Source organism: Mustela erminea, chromosome 12 (genome assembly GCF_009829155.1).
Source record: "Mustela erminea isolate mMusErm1 chromosome 12, mMusErm1.Pri, whole genome shotgun sequence".
Lineage (NCBI taxonomy): Eukaryota > Metazoa > Chordata > Mammalia > Carnivora > Mustelidae > Mustela > Mustela erminea.
In genome coordinates, this window is record NC_045625.1 from 48111374 (window position 1) to 48132447 (window position 21074).

Sequence of the window (21074 nt, forward strand, 5' to 3'; positions counted from 1 at the left end):
GTACACAAATTGGCCAGTCATTGGCTCTGAGTTCAAAATAAGATTTGATCTGTCTTTCTAAAAAGCTGTATGGTTGGGGCGCCCGGGTGGCTCAGTCGGTTAAGTGTCTGCCTTCGGCTCACGTCATGATCCCCAGAATCCCGGGATCAAGTCCCACATTGGGCTCCCTGCTCAGTGGGAAGTCTGCTTCTCCCTCTCCCCTTCCCCTCTACTCATGCTCACTCTCTCTCACCCTCTCAAAAAAAAATAAATAAAATCTTTAAAAACAAATAAACGAAAAAAGCTGTAGGGGTGCCTGTGTAGCTCAGTCAGTTAAGTATCTGACTAGATCTCAGCTGAGGTCTTGATCTCAGGATTATGCATCAAGCCCCATGCTTGGCTCCACACTGAATGTGACTACTTTAAAAAAAAAAAAAAAAAAATTTAAATTCCATAAATTTCAGAAAAAAAAATTAAAATTCCATAATTTCAGAAAATTAAAATTAAAATTCCATAAATTTCATTTAGGCATGGAGTCCACATTATCCCTTAATTAACTCGTTAGAGTCCATGTTCACAATTCACTACCACTGATCTCACCCCTGACAAAACCCGGTCCTGAACAATTCACAGAGGTAGGAAATAGCTCTCTGAAGAGGCAAGAATAAGGCCAACTGGACATTACTGTACATGAGCCATGAAGCCATGTGCTTCCATTGTCATTCAGGCATCTCTGAAGGCAGTCTGAATGACTTCCATCAAAATGAAGGAAAATAACATTACTCGGTATCAGAAAGGCAGGAACTATTACATAAAGATAACCAAAAAGCACACCAATCTATCAACTTTTATTTCCAGAAAAAACACTAATTTAGGAAATAGATGGCACTCTCATTTATTATAATCACAGGCTATGATATGAAAAACTCTCTCTAAACTAAATCAATGTGTTTAAAATTTTCAAGACTTCCATGGGAATTTACACAGGATGCTCATTCTTGGATCTCTCCCCAGAACACTAGAAGACATTCCCGCCAAACATGTAAAAGGAACCTAACTTTTACTGAGCACTGCCTGACCTAGCTTGAATCTTCTGCAAATTGAATCTCATGATGTCTGGGTAAGAAAACTATTGGGATTAGTAGTAACTAATGACAGCATTCCTAGATGGGGGCAGGGATAGGGGCCCTATTTTTTTCAGGTGTCAATTAACTGCTATGACTTTGGTTAATTATCTGGTTATTTCAACATCATCATCTGCATCCAGTTAACTCTAAAATGATACTCACAAAGCTAAGTTCCCTTCAAACCACTTAACTCCATTTAGTCTTCCATGGTCCTAAAGCTACTAAACTACATAGAAAATGCATGCCCCGCAGGAACCAGGTAGGGGTGAAAGATGAAAACTCACAGAGGAAGAGGATCCATCAGACTGCATGATAAGTAACACAGTCACAGCTTTTTAAAAAGCCCATTTTCTTACCAGTAATAGAACTAATAGAACACTGACTCGTACTACCATTAATCAGCACTAAACATAATTAATACCTTAGAATAATAACAAGCATACCAAAACATACTTCATCTCTTTCAAACTTTTGAAATACTTTTTCTCACAAGATCTTCCAGTAGGATTCTTTCAATAAATCATGGTGACACACAAACTGAATACTTAGTAAGCATACGGCAGGCCAACGAATTCCATCATAGAGGTTTAGTGACCACCAAAACAGAGGTGGAAGACAGCCTTGAAATTCCTACTCGTAACTGCCTGTTTACTTAGCTTCTGCTCATCAGTAGTCTAGGACTTCTGTTTAGTATCACCTGCCCATGAGGGGCACCTGAGTGGCTCCTGAGTGGCTCAGTTAGTTAAGTTCCTGCCTTCAGCTCAGGCCATGATGTCAGGGTCCTGGGATCGAGCCCCGCATTGGGCTCTCTGCTCAGCAGGGAGCCTGCTTTTCCATCTCACTGTCCCTCTGTTCCATCTGTCTCTCAAATCAGTCAGTCAATCTGAGTATCAACTGCTCCCGAATCTGAGCCAAAAACTGCTTACACATAATACAGCTTTTTTCCATAAGGTGAGAAAGGACAAACACAAATGAAGTATTAATACATTTCATGCAGACTTGTCAACTTAAAGAAACAGAAACAACCCGCCAATAACCGAACGCATTTCAACTGAGTCTATTCCAAGTATCTACTCACAATTGGAAAATTGGCTTTTTTCAAACATTCAGTCCTTTCCTTTTGGGCTACTTTACCTATAATTAAGGTCCAGTGAAAATATATGACATGTTCACTACATAGGAAGGGAAGAAAATAACAGTATCACCTAGGGGGCGCCTGTGTGGCTCAGCCGGCTAAGTGCTGGACTCTTGATTTCAACTGTGGTCATGACCTCAGGGATTGTGGGATGAAGCCCTGTGTCAGGCCCTGTGCTCAGTGGGGAGTCTGCTTGAGATTCTCACCCTCTGCCCCTTCCCCTGCTCCTCTCTCTCTCTCTCCACCCCCCCTTCTCAAATAAATGAAGAAATCTTAAAAGAAAAACAAAAACACAGTATCTCCTAGTTCAAGGATACTTTTGTCCTTTTCACAAAAACTCCACTTCTAAGTTCTTATTAATGATACTGCCCTTGCTTATGCACGAATCTCAATAGCTCTTTAAGCATTTCACCCTACTATTCATCCTAACAGCACAATGACACTCTCATTTCTCTCAAACTATCCAAGAAATAATCAAAGGAAGTGTAATATACCAACTTTGATTTCTCCCACTTCTTCCTGAACATTTATTGAATAAATGAATAAACCTGATGGTCACTCTAGTACTTCCCAACCTTTCCCATCTCATGGCACACATGAAAATCAAGTTTCTAAGAACAGTGGGGAGAACAGCTAAAAGAACAGGTGGCCAGAGGTGACCAGCCAAGCACCCAGACCTTGGACAGCTACCTGGGTGCCCAAGAGCTTGGAGGGGAGATAGTCTTGGCAAACCTGAAATGCACTTACACCACTTCAGTCTTCCCAGAACACTAACTGAGAAGTTCCCCACTACATTTTTTTGCCTATTTAGCATATTCCCACTTTTATCACCAGGAAACTATTTTTCCTTTGGTGAATCATCCCACCCTCTATTCACAGGATCCTGGGGGCACAGACAATTTCAGGCCTGACACTTCATCCACTTCCATGCTACCCACGATGCCAGTTAAAGTGCATTAAAGTGTCCCATTCTCCTGCCATAACAGTTGATTCAGTGTGAGCACGTGACCCAACAAGGTCAATCCAAACAGCTCCCCAGCTCCTTTCCTTTTGGATGGAATATAAGGTTATAAGGCTTTGGGCCGCCGGCCAATTCACAGAGGAAACAAACTATACAGCGAATATACTGTCTAGGCCATGCTTGTTCTAAATTCTGGAGCTAATAAAAGCTATTTAAGACAGATGGGTCTCTGTTACTTGTAACTCAAAGTTATCACCCTAGAATTCAAAGACCAATGCATTTCCTGAGTATCAACACATAATTTGATGTAATATATGTTTTACATCAGCAGCATACAAAGGTCAGGTAACTTGCTATAGCACTTCTTTAGATAATCTCTCGGCATTATTGATGCATTAACTATTATAAAGATACTATCCTCTAAGGTGTCTGCACTGAAATAAAACATTTATTAGAAACTGATTTATTACAGAATGTGAAGGGAGAAACAAAGTGGGAAGCAAAGTGGAAATGATTCACATTATGCCTATGCCATATATGACACAGGTACTTGGAGAACATTACAGATCCATGTGGAGAATCAGACCATAAGAGGTATAGTCAGGAGGAAAATTTTTTGTGATCAGTAGTTGTTTACTTGACTGGAAGGAAAAAGCATGCAAGTTGGGGATAAAAAGAATCCAAATACATTAACTTCTGATCTTAGATGAACGTATTTCTCCCACCTCTACAACTAAATTATTTCCTGAAGGAACACAAATTTTCCATAAAGAGATGAACTTTTTCTTCACTGTATTTGAAAAGAAGCATAAGCACATACCATACCTATTTGGTGTGGAAACCCTTCCCTTCAGTCTATCCAGTGGGAAAAAATTAGATTACTTTACCAAATATATGATTAAAGGGGGGAGGGAGAGTTTTAATAACGTCTGCCTACTTATTACACTCCAAGTTCTGTGCAGACAGGAACAATGATTATTCACCCTCATAACTCAGCATGTTCATCCTTACTATACATAGCAAAGACCCAGTATTGTAATTAAAGATTGAAGATAGGATCAAAGAGAGATGAATGCCTATTACATAGGCATCTTTACCCTAAATTAATTAATCTGCATCCACTTCAAAAGATCAATATTAGGGGTGCCTGGGCGGCTCAGTCAGTTAAGCATCTGCCTTCAGCCCAGGTCACGATCCCAGGGTCCTGAGATGGAGCCCCACATCAAACTCTGTGCTCAGCAAGGAGTCTACTTCTCCCTCTCCCTCTGCACCACTCCCGTGATTTCTGTGCTTGCTCCTACTCGCTCTCATAAAATCTTTAATTAATAAGTAAATAAAGTAAAAGATCAATATTAGAACTAAGGGATATTCACCTTGGAATAGGCTGCAAGAGTTAACATAGTGTTACAAACGAGCAAATCTACCAATAAACCATAGTGCCAGAATAGCATCATATGTAGCTTTCACAGTGAAATGTGCTTTCACTGAAGAAACGTTTGCATCAAGTATTCATGAACTCAGAGTACAGACAAAAAAGAACCAACTGAGGGGCACCTGGGTGGCTCAGTGGGTTAAGCCTCTGCCTTCTGCTCAGGTCAGGATACCAGAGCCCTGGAATCGAGCCCCACATCGGGCTCTCTCCTCAGTGGAGAGCCTGCTTCTCCTCTCCCTCTATCTGCTGCTCTGCCTACTTGTGCTCTATCTCTCTGGCAAACAAATAAACCTTTTAAAAAAAAAAAAAGAACAAACTGAGAAGATAAAAACAGCCTCCCAACTCCCCCTAAAAAAGAATCAACCCATAATTTAAGATTTTGATCAAAACCATCTGCAAACCAAGAATAATCTATAATTCCAAGAGTTAAGCTTTACCCCCATTACTGTTCTATTATTTTCTTACTTTACCTGAGAAGAATCTGCTTGGGCTAATAATGTAGTGACCTTCAGTATCTGGCGAAGATTTTGTCCTTGATCTTCAACAAGGAGGTGAGCCAACAGAAGGAAAACATGCACAGGGATCACTGTGGTAATAGGGAGCAAGGACTCTACGGAAAACAGCCAGTCACTGGCCGCAGACTCTTCTCTCATGACTTCAAGGATCCTCCAGGCTGTAAATATTGATCCATACATGCTGGTTATGGGGAAAGCAAGCTTGTAGGAGAGCTGAAAAACCAACAAAAAGAGGCATGAATAAATGAAGTAAGTCTATTTGTCAGAGATATATTCATTTATTTTTTATACTTCATTGTAAGAAATCAATCCTTCCAACAAAGTACAGAATTTTCAATTCCTGCCAAAAACTCCTCTGCACATATCTGAGCTAATAGGATTACACAAAAATAAAACAGATGGAACTCTAGAACACCTGATTTCAACTCTTCCTCCTATTTACCAAGTGCTCCTGGTTCCGGCAGGAGGGGAGAAAGGATCAATATACAAGATCCAGAGGCAATAGAGTTGGGGGAAAAAGGCAAAAAACAAAAAACAAACCTATTATCACTAAAAAAAAGTATTTACCGGTAAGAGGGAAGATTTTTTTAAATTTATTTATTTTTTTTTTTTTAAGATTTTATTTGACAGAGAGAGAGAGACATCAAGAGAGGGGAACACAAGCAAGGGGAGAAAGAAGCAGGCTCCCGGCCGAGCAGGGAGCACAACATGGGGCTCGATCCCAGGACCCGGAGATCATGACCTGAGCCGAAGGCAGATGCCCGACTGAGCCACCCAGGTGCCCCAAGAGAAGATTTCTTTTTTTTTTTTTAAGATTTTATTTATTTATTTGAGAGAGAGTGCATGCACGGGGGGTAGGGGTGGACAAACAGACTCTGCACTAAGTGTGGCGCCCAACACGGGGCTCAATGCCAAGCCCCTGAGATCACGACCCAAGCCAAAATCAAGAGTCAGAAAGAGCTCAACCAACTGTACCACCCAGGCACCCCGTGAGAGGGAAGACTAAAAAAAAAATCACTGTATTCGCCCCGCTCCAGCTCTGGTAAGAGACAACCCTGGGCAGGTGGCAGACTTGGACTGAGGACAATTCATTTTTGTAACAGACAGAATGTTGACAGGAACAGCATTGGTTCAGCTGGAACCTGGGAATTAATAACTGTGAATAACTTCGGCAATAAGAAACAGCCTGACAGCTCTAAACTGAAATGATACCCAGAGAAGAGGTTATGCTTAAGTCAATCTGAGAAATGACTCCTCAAGGAAATAAAGTAGTGCCGTCAGGGACAGAGAATAGACAGAACTCTTGCCAAGGAGAGTAGTGTGCCCACATGGCTCAGGAGAAGTCAGAGACATCAAAGAAGCATTAAATATTGCCTGCTAATAAAAAGATTCAATTCATACAGAACATAATGAAACAAATTAGAAATCTCTAGATTATAACTGTCCTGTTACGAGAGTGACTTATACAGATACAGGACTGAAAAAATGGGAAGTAAAAATTAAGCCTTATAGGGGCACCTGGGTGGCTCAGTCAGAAAAGCATCTGCCTTCAGCTCTCAGGTCATGATCCCAGGGTCCTGAGATCAAGCCCAGCATTGGGCTCCCTGCTAGGCAGGGAGACTGCTTCTCCCTCTCCCTCTGCCTGCCGCACCCCCTACTTGTTCTCTCTCTCTCCCTCTCTGTATGTGTCAAATAAATAAAATCTTTTAAAAAATTAAGCTTTATAAAAAAAATTTTTTTTAAAGTAGGCCCCACACCTGGTGTAGGGCTTGAACTCATGACCTTGAGATCAGTCTCATGTTCTACCAACTGAGCCAGCCAGGCAGCTCTGAAATTTGTTTAAATAATAGCTTTATTGAGATATAATTCACATACCATAAAACCCATCCTTTAAAAGTTTACAACTCAGTGAACTTTTTAGTAATTTGTGGCATCATCATAGCTAATTTTCATCACCCCAAAAGGAAACCCCATACCCATTAACAGTCACTCCTCATTCCCCCAACACCACCCTCACAGCCCCTGGAAACCATTAATCAATCTACTCTGTTTCTATTCTGGCTATTTCAACTAATAGGAACCACACAAGGTGTGTTTTCTGGTGACCAGCTCCTTTCATTCAGCATGTTTTCAAGGCTGATCCATGCTATGGTTTGTATAAACACTTCATTTCTTTTCCTTGGCCAGTATTATTCCAATGAATGGATATACCACTTTTTAACATTCACCATTTAGCGGACATTGGGGTGTTTCCACTTTTTGGCTATTATGAATAATGCTGCTATGAAGAGTCCTATAAAAGTTTTTGTGAGGACACAGGTGTTCAACTGTCTCAAGTACATGCTTTAGAAAGATACCATTTGAAAGCAAATCCCACTGTAAAAACAAATGAGGAACCTATCTTTATTGACATGAAAAGAACACTCATGAAAATACAAGATGCACACAGTGTGCCTGGAATGCTACCAATTATTTTTTAAACAGGGTGGGGACTATGTATTTGTATTTGCTTATACATGCAAAGAAAGTTATGGGACAAATACAAAAGAAATTAACATCCACGACTCATTTTTCATTTGAGAGGGTGGAAACTGGGCAACCAGAATCAAGGATGAGAAGAAAATTTCTCATTGATACCATTTTGTAATTTTTGAACCATTTTAATGTGTTATAATTTTTTAAATAATAAATTTTAAAAGTTAAATACTCACATTTATCACAGCCCTTTCACTCTAAAAATACTTCCCTCACCCAAAGATGAAATTCACTGAAGACCCAAAGATGAAATTCACTGACGTTCTTTAGACAAAGGACAAACAGCATTGGACTTGTGCTTTAAAACACCAGGACGCTGGCACAGCCATGCCAGCTAGAGGTTATTACATTAATCTCTGAGCCTCACTTTGCTCATTTGTAAAATGGAAGTAATGACTACCTTCCTGCCAAGATTACTGAGGTACATAATGACACAATAAAGAATCCTGCACAGTCTTTAAAGTTGCAAAATACAGAGAAATATGATCTCTGTCATCTTTAGGAGAGAAAAATAAAACTGGTGGATAGGAGTATAAAAGAAAGTAATTGGAAATCACCATCCACCATAAATTGAGTCAAAAGCAGCAACATTACCCAGACGGGTAAGAGTAAACATACTGAAACAGAAAGAAAATCCTGTTTTACTTGAAGTATTATGTTGATGGTTAGGATCTGGTTTTTGTCTGTTTGCCTAGGGTTAGAACAGCGGCAGAAAAGCACAGTGTTGAATGAGACATCCCAGCACAGTCTTGCTGTCCCAGTGAGTGATGGCTGCCCTTGGCACAGTCCCAGGGCAAGGATGCAACCCAGGGCTTTCTCTAAGCACCAGCTACCAAATCCTGGCCCCACAGCCCGGGGGAGGGCCTGTGAAAGTGCTGGCAGGCTCTCTGTTTTAGAGGAGAAAGCAGGTGTTCAAAAATAAAGGACGTTTATGTTAGGTGAATTACATCTCAGTAAGAAAATACAAGAAAAAAGGAACCGTAAAAAAGTAACATTTAAAGGAATATTAAATGGTTGTAAAACATCTACACATACTAGTTGAGAATCTTTATTTGAAAAAGCTTGTAATAAAAATGTTCGAGTCTGTTAAGTATTAAAATAAGACAGATAATCTGATAGCACTTCTTTGCCTCAAGGGGTCTGAAAAAGAAACTGTGAGTTCAGTGAATACAGATTTTCATTAACTTTAAAGAGTAACACTCGTCTATGACACCGTGGGTGGCTCCATTGGTTAAGTGCCCGACTCTTGATTTCAGCTCAGGTCATGGTCTCAGGGTCCTGGGATCAAGCACTGCTGAGCATGGAGCCTGCTTGGGATTCTCTCCGTCTCTGTCTCCCTCTGCCACTCCCTCTGAGGTTTCACTCTCCTCTCATGAGTGCTCTCTCACTCAAATAAATCTTTAAGATTAACACTCCAATGTAATAGTGACCAAAATAGGCTTAACTAAACTGGAGCCACGATTTGATCAGGAGAAGGGGTATGGAAACTCAAACCTGGAGCCCCTTGAAAGGAGGACAAATTTTTGCCAGACCCTTCTAGCACGCACCAGAGCAGAGGCAGAAGACTGGACTAGACAAAGCCTCAAGAGGCTCTTTCTGCCCTATACCTCCATGAAGAATCTAGTCAAGAGTGAAGAGGTTTGGGAGGGCTGCTTATCATCCAAGGAAACCCATACCATCCTCAGTATCCATGTGATTCAGAAGAGGATGGAAGATATGCAAGGTCTAAGACTTACTAATTCCTCTTAACTTCCAACGAAAAGTTTCTAAGAAGTCAATTTATTTTAATGTACCATGACTTAATGTTAACCTATAAATCGGCAACTGTTCTATTTACTTGCAAGTTCAGCACAAAGTTGACAAATTACCAAAAGGGCAAAAAAAAAAAAAAAAAAAAAAAAAATCAAACTGGAGTCAGTAGGATGTAGGCTCTGGAGTTAAACAGTCAAAATCTGAATCTCAATTCTATTCTTCAATAGCTGTGTAATCTGGGCAACTCAACTTCTCTAGCCTCAGGTTCTTTAGTTGTCAAAGGAGTATTCTAAGAAATCATCAGGAAAATGCAAATCAAAACCCTAAGGAAAAGGCACTTCACACCTGCTAGAGGCAAAAACATAGGCAATGACAAGTGCTGGTGAGGATATGGACAAGTTGGAAGCTTCAGGCTTAGCTGGTGGGCTGGTGGGCATGTAAAATGGCATAGTTCCTGTGGGAAATAGTCTGGTAGTTCCTCCAACAGAGTTAGCATATGATCTAGCAATTCCACTCCTAGCTATCTACCCAAGAGAAATGAAAACATGTCCACATAAAAACTTACATAGGAAGGTTCATAACAGCACTACTAATAATAGCCAAAAAGTGAAAACAACCCAAAAGTTCATCAGCAGATGAATGGAAAAGTAAAATGTGGTGTATATCTATGCAGTGGAATATTGTCCAGGGATTTCTCCTACCGTGTCTGCCAGGGGCATATAGGAGAACCCAGGAAATGTCTTCCTGTGGAGGACCCAGGCCACCCCATTCACACCCCAAGAGGTGGTTTCCTACAGACCAGCTCTGGCCTGAGGCACCTGAGAGAATGTCACCATCTAGCAGGCCACAGCCACATCCTCCCTATAAGGTCTCATCTTGATCTTGAGTAGGGAGACCCTCTCCATTCCTTCCTTTGGGTAATCTCTCCAGTCCTAGAAGTAGGAGCTTCTCCTTACATTTATCAATGAATATTCTTTAGAGCCTCTTTTATAACTTTAAGTCATGGGAGAGCATTTACTAGTTAATAATTCTCTGTATTACCAGCAGGATCTCTCTCTCCTGCCTAGACCCAGACTCATACCCTGGTGCTTTCTTTCCCCCCACCACATTCTCTAGGGGCTGGGGCGCAAAGATTTTAAGCACATCAGAATTTACAACTATTGTCTGATTTTTTTTTTTTTTTTTTGGCCTAGGAAGACACAAATAGGTGGTTTTAAATATCCCATTTAATAGCTTAATAGAAGAAATCTTGTTTTTCACAGACCACTAAAAAATATTAAAAGCTTCTGGGATTATGTTAATCCTTAAAAGAAGGTGAATGGTTGCTTTAATAACTTACTTTTTTTAATTCTTAAAAACTGGAAATTAAAATGTGTGTTTCATTTCATGGTTATCAACACATCAGAAATGGGTAGGGAATACAGAAGTGTGTGGTACAGAACATTTACCCTTGTTTCTGTTCACCGGTAGAACTGTGAAAAAAACTGCGTTTTTTTGGTTTTGTTTTGTTTAAAGATTTTATTTATTTTATTTGACAGACAGAGATTACAAGTAGGCAGAGAGTCAGGCAGAGAGAGAGGGGAGGAAGCAGGCTCTCTGCTGAGCAAAGAGCCCTTTGCGGGGCTCGATTCCAGGACCCTGGGATCATGACCTTAGCCGAAGGCAGAGGCTTTAACCCACTGAGCCACCCAGGTGCCCCAAGACCTGTGGTTTTATACAAAGGTCTTTCTGTAATATACGGAGATGGGAAAATGATCTTCCATATCTTTAGGAGAAGCACACATCTCTCAGTGAATAGAAACTTACTGAATGATTATCATGTGGTAAACAATGTGTCAGGTGTTGAGAATGTGAAGTTAAATAGATAACATCCTATCTTATTTCAGTATGTAGAGTATTCAATTAACAACTGGCTAAAAGACTTTGAAAAGCTCTCATCTACGATCAGGTCACAAAGATAAAGCAAAAACACTTCAGTGGGAAAAAAAAATACAAAGTTCAACAACTGTTGCAATTTCAATTTCAACATGCTTAAGAGAATACAGGCAAAGTGTGAGAAAGACCAAGATCCTTTCCCTCAATGAGCTCGCAGCACAGCTGCAAGAACATACACGTAGCCCTCTAACTTAAGACACAACACAACTGAGTGATACTAAAAGAGCTGAGGATGCCAAGAAAAGGGTCATGAATTCGGACTCCAGGAGGCTGAGAACAACTGGCTGGGTTTTGAAGAATGAGTAGGTCAGGCCAAGGAAACAAAAGAGCTTTACGAGCAAAAGCAAAGATTCAGGGAGAGAACTGGAGAGTTTGCATCCTGTTAAAATTTACAGGTATATCTGAGAGAGAGGCCTGGACGAGCGCGGAAGGAAAGCCAAAGCAAACTGTGGATTACAATTTTAAAAATAGGGATCAGGGACACCTGGGTGGCTCAGTTGGTTGGACGACTGACTGCCTTCGGCTCAGGTCATGATCCCGGAGTCCCGGGATCGAGTCCCACATAGGGCTCCCAGCTCCACGGGGAGTCTGCTTCTCTCTCTGACCTTCTCCTCGCTCATGTTCTCTCTCACTGTCTCTCTCTCTCTCAAATAAATAAATAAAATCTTTAAAAAAAAAAAAATAGGGATCATATCTCCACTCCCAGCTTCCATTTTGCAGCATGTTATCACAGGAGAATGTATATGGCCCTAATAGTATCCCTTCCTCGCCCTTCTTTACCAGCTGCTGAAGAGTGAGTCTAACTATCAGAGTTAGTAAGATTCACACACACGTGAGTGAACAGTAAAGCGTACTGGAGTCAGGACGATTCTCAGGAAGTATCCATCGTCTTAGTTATGTGTCTGACCCTGTCATAAAGGGGTGAGAAAACTTTTTGTGAGCTGAAAGAATAGAAGTCTCAGACACGGGGACATCTTGCCCTGCCCCCAGGTCCATCCAGAACCCAACCATTGTTCTCCAGGACCAAACCACAACAGGAAGTAGAACGATATTAGAAAATTTGGGCCACATTCTGTCTTATCAGGGTGGAGGCAAGAAGTTCCTTCTCTCAGGCAAGTCAACTACCTACTTCAAGTTTGGAAAGTTCTAGATGAGCAATTAGGAATTCCGAAGCTGTAGAATAAGGTCAGTTTGCCTATACGCTGGTTTCTGCCCACACCCTCAAACCAGGAATTACAGTGCCTGCATGTAGGCTGCGAGGACATTTAACAACATGTCTGCTTGTGCAGACGGAGCGACTGGCCTGCATTTATATACTATCTCTCTCCAGGGCGACATGTTCCACCAGTTTCACTTCTTTAATCCTCATTCAATCCCCATCAAATTCGTAGCTGGGAAAGTAATACTACATTTTACTGAAGGCAACACTCAAATACCAAAAGAGAAAACGTCTAACCAACGTGGGCCCAGAACCCAGCCACTAACCAGACGTTGACAATACTTTTACAGTCTCTTGACAAAAACAGACAGAGGAAGCGGACCGAGGTTGGTCAGCAGCAGGGAGCGGGGATGCAGTGTGGGAGACCTGCAGTCTTCCAACTGAAGGCAGCAGTGGAGGGCAGGACACAGGAGACAACAAGAGCCATTTTGTCAAGAAAAATGGCCTAAGGTGCCACATATTAAAAAAGAAGTCTAGAAGCCTCAGGTCTTACAGATCCCAGAATCTCCAGGCACTTGAGGAGATTTCCCCCCTTGGATTGTCCCAGATGTAACAACATGCTGCATAAACATGTAAATTAAATAGTATGATAAGAAAAAAGGATTCCTTGCTCAAATAATGTTGGAGAAGCACAAGGAATTAGTTCCTTTTCTGCAGGATTTCTCAGGACCTTGAACTACTAATATAGTCAGAAAACTCAAAGAGGGGGGCACCTGGGTGGCTCAGTCGGTTGAGCATCTGCTGTCAGCTCGGGTCATAATCTCAGGGCCCTGGGATTGAGTGACACATCAGGCTCCTTGCTCAGCAGGCCTGCTTCTCTCCCTCTCCCTCTGCCTAGCCATCCCCATCCCCGCTTGTGCTCGCACTCTCTGACAAATCAATAAAATCTTTTAAAAAGAAAACTTTTCTAAAGAAAACTCAAAGAGGTAAAAATTATACAGCATCTCCAAAACTTATTTTGCACTCCCCTCTCACAGTCTAGAAGAACAGACTAAGAGCTATACCACTGTGTGACAGAATGGTAAAGTTCAAGGAGAGGAGTTTAAATCCAAACAGATATTCACCAGGAGGTGAGATTATCTGCACAAACAGAAGTCCCACATTACCACTTCACCTTTATTTAAGAGAAACAAGGCACCTCGGTGGCTTAGTTGGTTAAGCATCTGCCTTCAGCTCGGGGCATGATCCCAGGGTCCTGGGATGGAGTACCACATCAGGCTCCCCACAGGGAGTCTGCTTCTCCCACGGCCCCTCCTCCCACACATTCTCTCACTCTCAAATAAATAAATAAATAACATTTTTTTAAAAAATAAACATGAGAATCAAGGCTGAACTCATTACCTTTTGGTGGTCATCTCTATAGGACTCCTGCTGTACCATTTCCAAAAGGTTCAGAGCCAACTGCTGCCTCGAGGGACCTTCTTCATCCATGGACATACAGTCTTCCAAGGCAGTAGAAGACAGTATCTGCAGAAGCGGCATCACTAGCACCAAGGATGACCTTGGGATTTTCTGACCCTCGGCAACAGAGAGGAGCTTCAAAGCTATTCATCAAAACAACAATTTGCATTTAAAAAATTACGACCCCAAACAAAATGCTATTTTGTTCAAGAGAGACATGTAAAAAGTTTTCTCACCCCTTTACAACTGGGTCAAACACACAACTGAGACAATGGATCTTACCCTTTTAGAAAGGAACATAAAAATTATTGTCTAAAACAAGCTGTTAATGTATGTTCCTGGTAACTTTAGGATAATCATAGAGAAAATACATACCAAAGAGTATAAACCAACTCTTTAAGTAAATGTGACTTTCTTTAAAATACAGCTCAGCTGGGGCACCTGAGTAGCATCTGACTCTCAGTTTCGGCCCAGGTCATAATTTCAAGGTCCCGAGACCAGGCCCCACATGAGGCTCCATGCTCAGTGCAGAGTCCACTTGAGAGTCTCTCCCTCTCCCTCAGTTCTTCCCCTTCTTCCTCTCCCCCACACACACTTGGATGCTCTCTCCCTTCCCCTCAAATCAATCAATCAATATCTTTAAAGATAAATAAAATACAATTCAACTTTTGTCCTTTTATTGCCAGGTCCTTCCACTGCCCTCAAGGAGCCAAGAGACCGGAGTTCCTGATCCGTGGATTTTAAGACCAATGTGCATGATTCCCTTACAAACCCATGTGAGAATTATATTGAGATGCATTGGTAAAGGGAGGCAAAACAGGGAAGTCCTTCACTGTAACTGCTAAAAAGTAAATCAGGAATAGTCTCAGAGTCCATAACTGGTAACAATCAAACCCATTTTCATAAATGATCTTTTTTTAACATGGACACTCAATTATACATCAGAAATACACACAGAAAAAAAAATACACACAGAAATGTGTGATGACTTACATATATAATCTACCCTAGACCATTAACAAAATGAGATAAAGCAGAAATATAATTTTCACAATTATTAGATGAGCCCTAATTTACCAAAAGATGTCATTCATAGGTTTCTGAGCTAGATTATCGATCAATCGATCTCCCCACAACAACAAAAAAAAGTCTAGTCTACAAGCCTTAAGTCATGTCAGTGAGTTGCCAATATTTTCTTCTCATCACTTGGCAGTCAAACCTGAACATGGTAACAAATACCTGTTATTCTAACACTGCTAATTGACCTTCCCTGCCTAAATATTAGTCTTTTTTAATTAAGTTTTAAAAATATGGAATGCTTCACGAATGTGCAAGTATCTTTGCACAGGGGGCATGCAAATCTTTTCTGTACCATTCCAATTAAAATATTAATTTTAATCCATAATTGTCCCTGAGAGATTATGAAAATCCATTATCTCTAATAAAACAGGACAGGTATACATTTCTATCTTCTATATTATAAATCTTCCAGGCATTTTTATAAATTGCTATTTACAATCAAGGCGAGTGTTAATAATTAAGAAGCATAACACTGTATTAATGCTGTGGATTTGTCAAGTTTGAAATCATCAATATCTTCTTGGTTATCCTATTTGAACACTCTTCTCCAATATACTGAACAGCCCATCTTCCCTACTCTTCAACGTAACATACTGGATAATGGAAATGCTCTGTCACTAGATTATAGTGCTGGTTGCACAACTCTGTAAATTCATTTTTTTAAAAAGCTACTTTATTGTACACTTAAAAATGGTATACTTTGTGGTAAATAAACTATACCTCAATAAAGCTGTTAAAAAAGAAAACAAAACTACAGCTGTCAGTGGATGGAACTGGAGGATATTATGCTGAGCGAAATAAGTCAATCAGAGAAAGACAAGTATCATGTGATCTCACCCATTGTGTGGAATTTAAAAAACAAAACACAGGATCATAAGGAAGGGAGGAAAAAATAAAACAAGATGAAACTAGAGAGGGAGAGAAAACCGTAACTGACTCTTAATCTCAGGAAAAAAACTGAGGGTTGCTCGAGGGGAGGAGGTGGGATGGATGGTGGATGGTGTGGCTGGGAGATGGACACTGGGGAGGGCATGTGATGCAATGAGCACTGGGTATTATACAAGACTGATGAATCTACTGACTTCTCCCTCTGAAACTAATCATACATTATAGGTTAATAAATTTAATTTAAATTTTAAAATGGAAGAGCAAAAAAACAACAATAACAACTATGGCTGTCCGAAGTACCAGCCCTGGCAAATTATACCTCTGGGAAGATGCCATGTGCTCTGCTCGCAGAACACCACCATCAACAAAAAAGGTAAAAGCACTTCAGAAAGAGCCTCAGGAGGAGGGCACAAATGAGACAAGGCCAACAGACAAAAAAGAGTGCAGGATGCCAAGGGCCCCCTCCATGTGCTACAGCTGTTCTCAAGATAGATTGGAAGTGGAAAAGGAATTCACCTCAAAATCACGATGAATTAAAATGCCCACAATGACCTACACAATCAGTATCTACCTCTTTACACACTTTAAAATGAGAGTGGGGATGATGGACAGATCATGGCACCATGCAACATAATTTGGACAGGTTCTCCATTACTACATAGATGTTACCCCAAGTAAAGAGACACAACACTAGCATAAAAGCTGCATTTTAAAGGTGTGACTTGGTTGCCAATCGGCCAGACATATCAACCTGGTTTTTTACTATATTCTTAAATACAGTATTTTTACCCCCCCGCTTTAGTCCCATTCCTCACTGGTAGGACAGCTGAGATACTTGGTAAATTATGGTGTATGTGTGGAGCCGTTGCATAAAACACCTTGTGGGATACGAAAAACAAAGTTCTATTTCAGAATGATTAACCAGGAAAATTTCTAGAATGAAAACTCAAAGTATACAGGACTTTCTAGCATAGCATAACACATAGCTCAAGGGACTCCCCCCAACACTTATGTTATACATACATTTTACTCTTGTGAGGATATTTTTATTTACCTAAACTTAGGATTGGCTTCTGCTGACTTGCTGGTGTCTGCAGCAGTAAGAAAGCTATTCCAACTGTGACCGGTTCAACAGGAAAATCCTAAAAGAAAAACAAGAAAGGAGTTGAAGAAGTTCCCAGAGCCATGGCTTTTTAATAGCATGTATCCAGGAAGAGTATATTTAACATGAAAGATCATCAACCTATTGTACAAAGCTATTTACAATAAGCCAGCTCTACTATGGGAAGGATGGGGACTCCACAGCAATCACACATAAATTCAAACCGTTATCATATCTGGTTGAAGAGCAGAGGCTATCCACCAAATTAAATTGAAGAGAAAATGCCTGGGCACCATGGTGGCTCAGTTGGTTAAGCGTCTTTGACTCAGGTCATGATCCCAGGGTCCTGGGATTGAGCCCCGCATCAGGCTCCCTGCTCTGCAGGGAGTCTGCTTCCCCCTCTACCCCTCCCCCAACTCGTTCTCTTTTTCCTTCTCTCTCTCAAATAAATAAAATCTTGAAAAACGAATTAAAAAGAGAGAATGCCTTAACACAACAAACAGACCTACACATCTTCAAAAACAGTCTTTCAAATCACTGAAAAACTACCTGAAATACTAAAAGAATACTTCATTTTTAAAAAGTTGGTCAACTGTTTAATTACCTAATCCAGGCATGATTCATCTATATAACTTTATTAAAGAACTACACTTAACAGGGCGCCTGGGTGGCTCAGTGGGTTAAGCCGCTGCCTTCGGCTCAGGTCATGATCTCAGGGTCCTGGGATCGAGGCCCGCATCGGGCTCTCTGCTCAGCTGGGAGCCTGCTTCCCTCTCTTTCTCTGCCTGCCTCTCTGCCTACTTGTGATCTCTCTCTGTCAAATAAATAAATAAAAATCTAAAAAAAAAGAAAAAAAAAAAAAGAACTACACTTAACAATCTTAATAAATGATGCTATTTTGGGGTGCTTTGGTGGCTCAATTACACATCTCACTCTTGGTTTAGACTCAGATTATGATCTCCAGGCAGGGAGATCGAGCCCCATGTTGGGCTCCACCTCAGTGGGGAGTCTTCTTTCCCTCTCTCTCTGCCACTCTCCACCTCCCCAACCTGCTCAAGTGTGCCTTCTCTCTCTCTGAAATAAATAAATCTTTAAAAAATAAATTCTGTTATTTTAATAAAGGAAACAGTAATACCGAGGGAGGCAGAGATTATTCTTAAATCACAGTAATCTATTAAGCATATTTGAATGTAGTAAATCAATAATCATAGAAACTGAAAATCATTATTTTTCACCAAGTATATCAATCACATAGAAAGCAAAATGGAGTGCCGGGGTGGCTCAGTCGTGAAGCATCTGCCTTCAGCCCACTGGGATGGAATCCCACATCAGGCTCCCTGCTCAGTGGAAAGCCTGCTTTTTCCTCTTGCACTGCCCTACTTGTGTTCCCCCCCTCACTCTCTAATAAATAAAATCTTTTTAAAAAAGAGCAAACTGGATGTGAACATTAAGTTCTTGTATCTCTTGCAATTTACTTATTAGATGTTATTTGAGCCTTCTAAATAAAGAAAATATTAACACATTCTGTAACTAAAGAAGAAAGGTCCAGCACACTTCACTAAAATTACTTCATTCTGAAATTTTACAGATGCTATTGCAGAGCGGAAATAATATGAATCAGAGGACAGGCAAAGAGAAAAAAAAAAAACCAAAAATGTGTGGTAGAAACACAGGTTAAGAAAACACTTGGAGAAAACTAACTAATCTGACAAACTCAGAAGTTATAATCTTTGAGGGCTATTAACTCTGGCACAAATAGATATATAATAAATATATATATATATATATATATATATATCTTCATCTCAGTTTCACCATTTAAAAAGTGAAAATAAGGGCGCCTGGGTGGCTCAGTGGGTTAAGCCGCTGCCTTCGGCTCAGGTCATGATCTCAGGGTCCTGGGATCGAGCCCCGCATCGGGCTCTCTGCTCAGCAGGGAGCCTGCTTCCCTCTCTCTCTCTCTCTGCCTGCCTCTCTGTCTACTTGTGATCTCTGTCTGTTAAATATACAAATAAAAAAAAATCTTAAAAAAAAAAAAGTGAAAATAAACTGCAAACTCTTCCCAAGTGCATGTTTATGGACTTTTAAAAACCAGCAAAAGAAGAAAATTAAGGGGCACCTGGGTGGTTCAGTCATTAAACGTCTGCCTTCGGCTCAGGTCATGATCCCAGGGTCCTAGGATTGAGCCCCACATTGGGCTCCCTGCTCAGCGGGGAGGCTGCTTCAACCCTCCTACTCCCCCTGCTTGTTCCCTCTCTCACTGTCTCTCTCTCTCTGTCCAATAAAGAAATTAGATCTTAAAAGAAAAAAAAAAAAAGAAGAAGAAGAAGATTAAATTGTTTTAATGGAATATGTTTTCATTTGTGTCTTTGGGCCTATACCCCCTCACTGCTTTGAAATATAGTTGAGAACAAAGCAATGGCTATCTATTTGAGGACAATGTATTTTTTAAAAATAAGACACTTATTGTATATACCATCACACCATTCTTTGTCGTGATCTTTTCCTCAATTTCATTTCATATTCTGCATATCCATTTTAAAAAAGAGAAGAAAAACCAGCAAAGTCATTTAAATTTCAAATTTCCTGTCTACCAAGAAGATGAGAGACAAATTAAAGTATGACTTTATACTAAGGCTACACTGGAAAGCTTTTTTCACAAAAGCTATCACCGCAAAGGCCACAAAGTAGTATTTTGGGGCTCTGACATGGACTAGAAACATGCTAGGTAGATGAAAGTTTTTTAAAAGAGAGAGAGAGTTGCCGGGGTGGGGGAGGGGGGGAAGCAGGACAGAGGGAGATGAGCAGGCTCCATGTTCAACACAGAGCCTGACACAAGGCTCAATCTCAGGACCTTGATATAATGACTGAGCCAAAATTAAGAGTCGGATGCTTAACTGACTGAGCCCCTAAGTGGATAACTTAAAGGTGGGAAGGCCCAAGTAAAAATGGCATTCTCCAAGAAGAGGGAGACTTCAGAGTAGAAGGTGAAAGGAAATGAGCTGGAGAGCAAGGCACCAAGATGAAGGAATAGTAGGGGATTACACCAGGTAAGCTTAAATTGCTTACAGTTCTAAGAAATTTATTGTTTGATTGATCTTTAATGGAGACCAAATAACTTCATGAGGTCTCTTAACAGAAGACTGTATTAAACATCTCATATGCCACTTGAGATCCTATACGTACTGCTACTACAACTCATGCTTTCTGACCCAGGCTAGTGAAAGGTCCAGAGGACAGGACAGTTAAAGCCTCACAGGCTGATGCTTGACAAACTGACAAGGGAAGCCCATGGATAAATGCTTCCCTCCTTTATCTGGATCCTTCTGGGACATATTTCATAACACTTCTCAGAATATTCTGTGCGATCAAGCAATTGGTTGTTCCTAGCACTGGGCAACATGGAGATACTTGTATTCTCTCTCTCCCATTTCCAGTATTTCAGGGTCTTGGCCCTTTCCCACTTGCTTCCTGGCATCACCCTTGCAAATAAACTCCTGCTGCATACACCTTGGCTTTTATGGAAATATGGATTGTGCTCTTGACATTAAGGAAACTCAGGAATGACTTTTGGAGGAACCCAGGCTAATTCAGAGCCTATCTGGAGCAAGGAAGGAAAACACAAAAGAGGAGGAAATGCTTTTACACTGGGCCACAGAAGTCACAGGACTTTTAATAGCAGTGGACCTTAGAGTCCACACTTTTTGTCCTCAATTCAAATGAAATCCTATCACTGGGCATCACCAATGAAGCAGACACTAAGTACACACACATACACACACACACACACACACACGCGCGGTGAAGAAAGGTGAGTGGAACTGAGTCAGCTGATGGCAAGGTGTTCCAGAATTCAGGTTCCTGGCCTTCTCAAAATTGGGCTGTTTAGCTCTTGCTTCACTCTGACAGCTACCCAGTCTCCTCACCATCAATATCATTTTTGCCTAATTTTGCTCTTGAGAGTAATGGAAAGGACCTTAGGTTATGATCATTCAAACAGTGCTACAAATAAC

At 40.8% G+C, this 21074-nt stretch overlaps 1 protein-coding gene and 2 non-coding genes across 6 annotated transcripts in view; all 3 read right to left on the reverse strand.

The window, feature by feature from the left end:
- FOCAD (focadhesin) overlaps positions 1–21074 on the reverse strand; it is a 304328-nt gene that overhangs the window by 192855 nt on the left and 90399 nt on the right. For all 4 annotated transcript variants that reach the window (XM_032306228.1, XM_032306229.1, XM_032306230.1 and 1 more), the window contains 3 exons: positions 17014–17101; positions 13932–14134; positions 5105–5362 (listed from right to left, as the gene is read on the reverse strand). In XM_032306228.1, the coding sequence (XP_032162119.1) occupies positions 5105–5362; positions 13932–14134; positions 17014–17101 (549 nt within the window). The remainder of the gene's footprint in view (positions 1–5104; positions 5363–13931; positions 14135–17013; positions 17102–21074) is intronic.
- LOC116571256 lies at positions 8435–8563 on the reverse strand. Its single transcript, XR_004277814.1, has one exon. It is a non-coding gene; the product is annotated as a small nucleolar RNA SNORA30/SNORA37 family (small nucleolar RNA).
- LOC116571234 lies at positions 15296–15397 on the reverse strand. Its single transcript, XR_004277798.1, has one exon. It is a non-coding gene; the product is annotated as a U6 spliceosomal RNA (small nuclear RNA).